A 9812-nucleotide genomic window follows, 5' to 3' on the forward strand; every position below is an offset into this window, starting at 1 on the left:
GCATTCAAACATGTTTTGGCACTCGTTTTCAAATGTAGTATCTCAAAAGTATTTGGCAAATTCACAGTGCACAGTGTTTGTCTCCAGTGTGCAGGGGAAGCCAACAAGCACACGTATTTAATAACCACTTTGTTTTCATGGCAATATGGCACATGGAAATATGTGCTTGGTGTGTAATGTTTTTAATCCTTCTGATTTAAATAACATGGTCTTTGTTGTTTTTTTTGTATCTGACCTCCTCTAACTTAATTCATCTTCTGCTTAAAGACCATCCTCCATCAAACTCATCCATCAGGCTCATCATACTGTTTCTTCACTGTTCTTCGTTCCCGTTCTTCAGTGTCCTGCTTTTCCTCCCCTGAACAGCGCTGTTTAATCTTTTACAGGGGAGCTGAAGCCGAGCGCTCATTTTACTCACAGACAGCTCACCTGCTGTTCTCTATTTTTGTTTTTGTTTTTCAACAATTGGGTAGAAGTATTAATTGCGGTACTTCTGGTCTGAGTTCTGATTTAAGCTATATTTCAACAATCAAAGTATCTGTCCTGCTTCCTCTTGTCAAAGAAACAATTCATTGAATTTGGGTTTCACCGTACCCACCACTTGCTCCAAAAATCTCGTATAGCCGCCAATTCTGTTCATTGTAGGTGCTGTTGCTGAAGGAAACTAATACTTTTCAAGAGCCCTGATCTTTTCCTATTTAGTAGCATTTGAATGCTTTGTTGCTTGTTAACAGACGATTTGTTAATGGACAACATGTTAATGCTTGAACTTGTATTTTCTTCGGAAAACTCCCATTTCAGATTTCTAATCCCACACAAATGGGATTAGACTTTTTCATCAATGACCCAGTCCTAAATCTTCACATACTGGCATTGTTATTAGTATGTGGTCGCTTACCGCCGCTACACGAGGGGTTAGAGTTCATCGCAAGGCCTTACTAAGCTGTAAATATGGAGAGGGAGGGGCCCGGAGTTGGCAGTGAGGAAATCCCTCTTCAGACAGAAGGGATTCATGGGTGTCTCCCACCACCGTCTGCCTTAACTCCCCTCCCCAGAGGAGAAGCGTGGATGGCTTAGCTGGGTGTGAGCCGTCTGCTTGATGACCAAACATTCACTACTATTTATCCTTTATGTTCCAACTGCGTTCCCCACCGTCAGCACAATAAACCTCGCCCGGTGCGTTCTCTTGTGGGCGACTGTGTTCAGATAATTCTACTGATATAGTCTTGAAATAAACCACCCTGTTGAAAGTGTTCTAGGGTTGAATCTGGGGTTTTCTTTGTCCGTTGGGAACACAGTCACATGTGTCGCAGCGATGTGACATTTAGGGCTTTGGCTTGGAAGAGATTGCAGTGGAGCATAATAGCCTTCAGGCATCAACGTGGACGAAAGAAATTGAAAAGATTCTGTGGAGGTTGAACGAGTCGGCAGTTAGATATCGTCATAACATTTCTGTTCATTATGTGTTTGTCTCGTCTGATTTATTCAACCACCTCGTTTTCCTGCCAGGTTTGGGACTACGAGACAGGGGACTTTGAGCGCACACTGAAGGGCCACACAGACTCTGTGCAGGATATCTCCTTTGACCTTACTGGCAAACTGCTAGCGTCCTGTTCAGCTGACATGACCATCAAGCTTTGGAACTTCCAGGGCTTCGAGTGCATCAGGACCATGCACGGTAAGAAGGCCAAGATGGATTCCTTACGTGAATGATATTTAACGTGGTTGAGCTTGATTGATGGTTTCATACAAGACCAGAGATTTTCAGGCTATGAAAAGAAACAATAGGGGCTTTTGTAGGTGAGTTGGATTTTGTAGCGCTAAAATGTCAAGGTGTGCAACATTATTATTAGAATTCATTCCTCACTTGATTTCTTTGTTAATAAATACAGTTTATAACAATCCAGTGACATTTCAATATTTTTGCACTGGGCTTAGGTGTGACAGACGCTGTTCATTAGCAACTTCATGTCCTATAAACCTGACACGGCTGAAGAATCTGCGCTAATCCATCGCAATCCAACAGTCCCGGATGTTTCTCATCTCATTCCTCTTAAAACCTCCACCAGGCTCCTCTCTTTGGAATTGAGTAACTGCCAACATTTCATATTGCCCATAGCCCGTTTTTAAGAAGCTTATCTGTATCGTTTTCATCTGAGAAAATAGGCTACTGTCGCTCATGTCATTATTAAAATGCTCCTTAGGCAGCACCCCCCCCCCAACCCTAATTGCAATGTAAATTGCAGCATTACTGTCTACATGTACCCCCAGGCTGTGCTGATCTGGGGACCACCCCAAGACTGATATTTCTTTTCCTTTTTTTTTTTTTTTTCCTCTCCTCCCGTCACAACAGTTTGGAGAAACCCCCACAAGCACCCCCAGCCTGTGTAATGTAGACACTCCGTGTGATATTATTTGCGCTTCTTCATAGCTGGAATACTTCCTCGAAATTCCTTTCCAGAAATGCTGGCATAAATTAATAAGAATGAAGAAGTATTATAAGCACCCTCAGACCAGTAGTTTTCAGTCATACTTAAACCTATATTGTAAATCCAGACTCTGTGTGTGTGTGTGTGTGTGTGTGTGTGTGTGTGTGTGTGCGTGTGCGTGTCACACCATGTCAGATGGAGTTGGCACGCTCTCCTCAGACATGCGGTGCAACAAAAGGAACCACATGGATCAGTCTCGCTTCTGTTAAATTAAGCTCGCTGTCTTGTCCTGTTCCTGCTTCAACTCCATTTATTCTCCCTGCTCCATTCACTCATTTTCACCTCTTCTACTCATCCCTTCTCTTTTTTTTGACACTCCTTTTTTCTTGCCATTAGCCCCCCCACCCCACCCACCCCAGACAGACACACACACACACCCTGCTCTTCCCACTCACCAGGGCGGCTGATTTGGTGGAGTAGATTAGTGCCGATTTGGACAGCAGTTTAATTATCCTCTCTCAGCGGCAGCTACATACCCCCCCCTTTTTTTTTTTTTTTTTTTTTTTGAAGGGGGGTATGTAGCTGCCGCCCATTATTAAAGCCCAGTAGCACCCCTCCCCAACACACACACACACACAGACACACACAATGTTAAGCTGGCCTCTTTACGCCTCTGTTTTAGTAGCTTAAACGATGTCTCGGTAATTAGCCTTCTCCTACTCCTCGGCAACAAGTACTACCGGCGAGTAGTTCTTGTCATTTAATTGGTTAATTAAACCAAAACCCCTTCTTTTTGACACTGTTGGAACTAGAGGCACTTGAATCCCGAAGGTAAAGTGTCCTAGGGTGGGATATTCCTGTAAAATTTGCCGTACAGCAGATCTGGGGTTGTCTGCCATACCTTGCCTCACAACACCCGTGTCGTTTAATGTTGAGTTAATTCCTTCCTTCTTCTTATTGACTTTCATCTTTTTTTATCTTCCAGGACATGACCACAATGTTTCATCTGTAGCCATCCTGCCCAATGGAGATCACATAGTGTCTGCCTCGAGGGACAAAACCATAAAGATGTGGGAGGTGGCGACTGGGTAGGTTCTCTTCCGAAATGGTCTTACTGAATCCACTTGTTTTGGTTGTCTTTTGCACGGAATAACGTTTGGTGTTTCCTGTCCCAAAATGTTTACAACACGCTGCATTTTTTTCCCCCTTGCCAGCTACTGTATGAAGACCTTCACAGGCCACAGGGAGTGGGTCCGCATGGTGCGACCCAACCAGGACGGCACGCTGATCGCTAGCTGCTCCAATGACCAGACTGTGCGTGTGTGGGTCGTAGCCTCCAAAGAGTGCAAGGCCGAGCTGCGGGAGCACGAGCACGTGGTGGAGTGCATCTCCTGGGCCCCCGAGAGCGCCTACCCCACAATCATGGAGGCCACGGGTTCTGAGGTGAAGTATTATTCTCTATCTGCCAAAATCATAATTTCTTCTACGGCCCTACTTTGCTCCTGCAAGTTTAGAAGACTCTTTAAAAAATAGGGTTTGAACTCTTCATTCTGTGCTGCCTCTCCAGCAGTCTTATGTCTTTTGCTCTGCCTCTTCATTAATTCACTGGATTAACTCCAGAGTGTCTGTAAGTCCTCAAAAAGTTCTTCTTCATCAGAGTCATCAACACTGATATTACGGTTATTAAACCCGAAGCCTACCACTGAACCTAATACTTGCCTTCATAACTACCTGATATACTTGCATACCTACCCCTGACCTGTAGCCAATAGATATTACTTACCTGTAATACTTATCTGAATAAGAGAGAGATAATTTTGTCTGAAAATCTGTGTTAGTTTCCAGTAAAATACATGCTTTAAAAAGTTGAACATTTAAATCTCTTTGACACGTTCAAAGCAATGCTTCAACGGCAACACACTACAGATGTGGACACAGGCACGTAAAGGACTTGGTTCTTGGGTAAAAGCGGGATTTATCTAATGTGTTTACTACTGTATGTGACACACGCGTGTCTCTATTAACGTGCGGGACGTCGTGTAGCTTTCCTCCAGAGTGACAGCGGCGAACAGAAGACTCTTATCTCCTGTCAATATCAGTGCTTGAAATTAAGTGTCCTCTCTCACACTCCCTGTAAAACGCACACAGTGTCAACATCACCATGGCCCCAGGTCATTCCCCCCCCCCCCTCCCCTCTCCATGCCTTGTGATCAACCGTGTCCAATTCAAGGTTCATCTGATTAAAACATTTGTCCTCCCAGCAAGATCCCCGCCTCACCTTCCAGCACAATCAAAAACAAGGTTTTGCTTGCACAAAGCCGTCTTTTGTTTGGTTTGTGTAACCTTTTCGATTTTGAGCCTACAAGGAAAATGCTACATTGTTCAGTTAAAGAGTTTTTTACTTATTTTCTTATTTTTAATTATTTTGCTTGGTCTCATGAGATCAATAGTAGCAGAAAGTTAGCATGTTATAATCCAACAAAACATGCAAACTGTCGAAATGTATTATATTTTTTAATTTGATTTCCACATTGCAAATCTTCATTAATCCTGTCTATGCGGTAGTTATTTCATTTAATGTATTTCTTAAGCATCTTGGTTAGATCACTCACATACATGACCATCACTTTCAGACACACAATGCATTATCATTTAATGTGATCGTGCATCGTTCTGGGGTTCTTTTCTACCGCTTAGAAAAGGACATGTATACTGTTCCAGTTTTCCGACCGAGTAGTGAAATGCAACGGAAACACTTTCTTTTCTCTCAACACTTCAATGGATCTGCCATCCTAATTTTTTAAACGCCTTCCCCTGATGCAGTCGGTGCTGTTAGGCATCTAATGTTCATAAATGCTGTTCAGTGTTTACATCAAAATATATCAGTTAGGAATGTATGTTAATGATTTCCATGAGTATATTTGGTGTCTTTACTGCTCAACATAGGGGAAGTTGCACCGCAGGTTGGCCGCACAACACTTTAAGCTGACGAAGATTCGCTGTAACTCTAAAGTCCACTGCAACTATTAAGACCTCTCTTCCTCCTACTGACCTCTCCTCCGGTGGGCGCTTGAACAGATCTGGGTTGAATACAAGTTGAATGTTCAAAGCCTTTTTACTTGTTCCATCATGTGTACAAATCAGAATTCAACCCAGTGATTGAAATTATGTCCACTTCAAAGCAATCGCGGGGCTGAATTTCCGCATAGCAGCCTGCATCCTGATGTGGAGACGGCGTCGTTCAAAGTATTGTTTGTTGTCCAAATTGCTTATGGTAATGCACGGGTATCAAAGCGACGGCATCAAACAAGAGCCTTGTTTCCAGGCGGCTCGTTTAATCTCCGCCCGTAATGATCTTCTGCAGAACCAGGTACACTTAGAATGGCCTGTCCGTCAAACCTCCCTTTTTTGTTGACAACGCTGTACATCACGGAAAGTTAATTTTGGACTTTTTTCATCGTGTTTTCTCCTGTTGTGCTCCCCAGACCAAGAAGAGTGGCAAGCCTGGCCCCTTCCTACTATCTGGCTCCAGAGACAAAACCATCAAGATGTGGGATGTCAGCATTGGAATGTGCCTTATGACACTGGTGAGTAGTGCAAACGCCATCAAAGGCCAGATAAGCACAGCAATCAGTAGCTAACAAAGCCCCCAAATGATTAAAACTGTGTATTGCTCGAGTTGAAAGTATTTCCGAGCTTAACTGAGTTGCGGTCTTAGCGATGGCTTTTTACCAAGCTCATATGTCTGTAGGTCGGCCACGACAACTGGGTGCGCGGGGTGCTTGTCCACCCCGGAGGCAAGTTCATTGTGACTTGTGCGGACGACAAAACCCTAAGGATCTGGGACTACAAGAACAAGCGCTGCATGAAGACCCTGTGTGCCCATGAACATTTTGTTACCTCTCTGGGTAAGTAGCTTCTCCACATAACTATAGTCTAGGTTATACCACTATAGGGACAGGTTGACAGGTTGCTGGGAGACAGGGGGTATCGGTGGTAGAAAAACGCTCCAGGATCTGCCCACCTCCCCCTCCTCGAATCTGTGGGATTTTAGCAGATCAAGGCACCTGGAAGTCTCCCGAGGAGCGTTCCTAGCTCCGCATCTAGCTTTTCTAAGCATGCCTTTTGAAGCATGGTCCTTTTAAAACCTCCAACCAGAGGGAGGATACAGCTCTGGGCGATGATATGAGGTCTGCTAAAAGACATTGAACCTTTTGTTGGGGATAGCCCAAAATATCTATTTTTCCCAATATATTATCTGTCGTTTGTGCATTATGTTCTGCAGACCTTCCCAAGTGAACTTACTTTTTAAAATACAATATATACTTTGAGAAGCAGCAGTTAGCTGATTAATACAATTAGCGAGATTAATCAAAATACAATAAATGTGTTGGTTTTTTTTAATTGATATGTAAACAAATGCAATGTAAATTTTGATCCTGGAGCAAGTGTGTCAATTGAAAAAAAATTTGCCCAAAAATAACCAATAGTTCCCCCCCCATCCCTTCTGCACTCTTAGAAATGGCTTTGACTAAATGTTTTTTATCTGCTGTTGCTCTGTTTTAATGTGTTTGTTTGCGTTTGTTTTCCTCAGATTTCCACAAGGCTGCTCCCTATGTCGTCACTGGGAGTGTAGATCAAACAGTAAAAGTGTGGGAGTGCCGCTGAAGATCGGACAACCACCCCAATCACCCAATTGCTCCTCTGAGACCCAAATCCCCCCCCTCCCCCCTCCCCCCGATTCCACCCCCACCGAGACCCCACCCACCAATCTCCATCTCCTCCGGCTGCACTCTCACCCACCATGGTTATTTACCTAGTGTGCTCTCTGCTCCAATAACTATTGTCCTTCTATGTAAATTATTCCTGGATGTAGATCGAGCTATTAAATGTTACACAAAAAAAAGTATTCTTGCATGGTAATCCAAAATTGTATACTGTAAATTTACATAATGTTGTCTAGAAGTACCATAGGTTTAACACGAGGCTGGCCGTCTGTCACGCAGCCTCGGCACAGCCACCGACTGGCCGAAGGCAGGTGTTTTCGACTGGGTGTGAAATGTAGGGCACTAAAAAAACAAAACAAAAAAAAAAAACACAACATAATTTAAGAAATGACAGTGTCGTTCTCTGTGTACGATTTATTTTTGTCTGTCTTTTTTTTTTTTTTTTTTTCCTTTTTTTTTTTTTTTTTTTTCATTTTCTCTTTTTGTTATTTCTCTTCTCTTTCACTGTCTTAGTCAGTTGGTGCCTAGCTCGGTGAAGTTTTGAGAAGGGAAAAGGCAAGAAAAAGTAACAATATAATCCCTTGATTGAGATATGATTGTGGGGCTTTGTTAATGGAATAATCTGTAGCTTTGTAACATCATTTCTCAACTGTGCATACCATTACTCTTCATGTGGAACTAGACAATATTTTAACGGCCGCATATAAGAATGTTTAAACTGTGTTCTTTGGACCTGGGGGGGTTCAACAAGCTTTGTACTTTTGTCAAGTCGATAGATCCTAAATGGGCAGAAAAAAAAATCACTGATAAGCTTTAGATAGATGATACTGTTATTAATAAATTTTGTTTCGCATTCAGGAATCGAACATTGAGATGAGCTCCAATGGCTTTGTAAATAGACCTGCTACGTTGATCTGCAGATGCCCATTTTTGAGAGCGTGTAGGTTTAAATTTGTGGCTCAAAGCGTGAGGATCCCCTACCTCGACTACCCAGTCACCCTCTTTATTTTTATTTTATTTTTTTGCCTGTCACTGTCAAATAGTGCCCTCGCTTTTACTAACCTGGGCTCTGGCAGACTTCAGGGAATACACCTTTTAATCTCTAGCACTTGGTAATGACATTTGGAGTGTCTTCATTTATGAGAAGTTGCACCCTCCTGTCACAGGTTCTGGCTAACCCCATTGTAACTGAATCTTTGCCCTAGATAATCCACTGACTGAACCCATTCTTAGGTTGAACTTTTTTGTGAACCACAGGAATGATTAAAAAGCCAGTAGACGCCGAGTCCTACCATAGTGCCACTGTAGCCTAAAATCAAAAGTGTGGAAATATGCATGTCAACATGGAGGTATGGCAATGAGTCAAACTGGCCCCTGGGTGCGATTCCTGAGGTGTGGATAATTTATGATCTGTATTGTTGAGAATTTTGGGCTAACAAAGCAGATTTTGTGAAATATCAAATGTCAAATGATCCGGTTGGGGAAAGAATCAGTAAATTTGTATTTCCCAATAGAAAGAACTGAAGGGGCAGCAGGCATTCTAAATAAATGAATGCGTATGGGTAGTTCTTCATCCAGTGGTCTTATGCTGATGTTTGCTGCTGTTGTAAAAAGTTCTTCACTCTGAAAGACCAATGACTGACCCTTGTCAGTGCTTTGGTTTGTCACCTGACATGTTTCATAGCAGTGAGGAGCTCTACATGCAAACCCTACAAGTGATCTTTCCATAATTTCCATTAGTGATCTTATTGAAGCAACACATGTCGAAATGTGGGAAGGTTTAGGGTATTAAAAAACAATTATTCAGTCCTTCTTGAGAAAGGGTTGTGTTCCACTGGGGGTAGAATATAATTATTCTAATTCAGTAGCTAACAAGAAAACTATCATCCCTGCACATTCATGCATTTTTTATCTTTGCTCCTGTCTAGTGATCAAAGATATGACAAAAAATAGACATTATTAAACGCATATAGCGATGATTTTGATTTCCCTTTCATTCCAATGCAATTCTTTGTCCATAAGGAATTCAACTGCTTAATACATATTATTTGGCGTCTTTGCCATATTTGCCCTGTTCCTGTGTGTACTGGATGTGGCTACCTGCTGCACAACCTCCTGCTAGTGGCTAGTGTGAGCCAATGTGAGCTGTTGATATAGTATTGCATGTAAATATGGACCAGAGGCAGAGCTGTCTGGTGGGGCCAGCTGGTTGATCCCAATATTAGCGTAGCAGGACAACAATCTTTCAGTGCTTAACGGCAAGTGGGCGATTGCTAAGGCCATTCTCTAAATGTCAATTGGTCCTATAGACTGGGAGCTCAGATGAAAAAAACAATGTGCTCTTTGCATTAAGACGTCAGTGCGTACAGGTGTGTACACTCTGCAAATTCCGCTGGTTTCTCGGGGACGCCAGACGGACCCCTTAGAAAGAGGTCAGCTGGCTTGATGATTGCAGACAGCTCTGTTGCGCGGTTGTAGAAAGACTGGTTTCGTTCGTGTGTGACGCTATACAAGGGAGGCCATACCTAATGTTTAGTCGCCTCCGCCTTTTGTAAATGCGACGGGATTGCGGCAGGCTGACGTTCCAACGGCGGGACGGGAAGCCCCCGGAAAGCCCCGCCGCACTCTTTCACGGGATGTCACAAGGGTGCTCCCA

General features: G+C 43.1%; 1 protein-coding gene across 2 annotated transcripts in view; it reads left to right on the top strand.

Annotated features, from left to right (window-relative positions):
- LOC307235337 (lissencephaly-1 homolog A-like) overlaps nt 1–7542 on the top strand; it is a 45115-nt gene extending 37573 nt beyond the window's left edge. For both annotated transcript variants that reach the window (XM_080007378.1, XM_080007379.1), the window contains exons 6-11: nt 1510–1678; nt 3415–3517; nt 3644–3872; nt 5915–6016; nt 6181–6337; nt 7024–7542. In XM_080007378.1, the coding sequence (XP_079863504.1) occupies nt 1510–1678; nt 3415–3517; nt 3644–3872; nt 5915–6016; nt 6181–6337; nt 7024–7097 (834 nt within the window). In that variant the 3' untranslated portion in view covers nt 7098–7542. The remainder of the gene's footprint in view (nt 1–1509; nt 1679–3414; nt 3518–3643; nt 3873–5914; nt 6017–6180; nt 6338–7023) is intronic.
- Nucleotides 7543–9812: the final 2270 nt, after the last annotated feature.

This window comes from Zeus faber, assembly GCF_960531495.2.
Source record: "Zeus faber genome assembly, chromosome: 9".
In the NCBI taxonomy this organism is placed as follows: domain Eukaryota; kingdom Metazoa; phylum Chordata; class Actinopteri; order Zeiformes; family Zeidae; genus Zeus; species Zeus faber.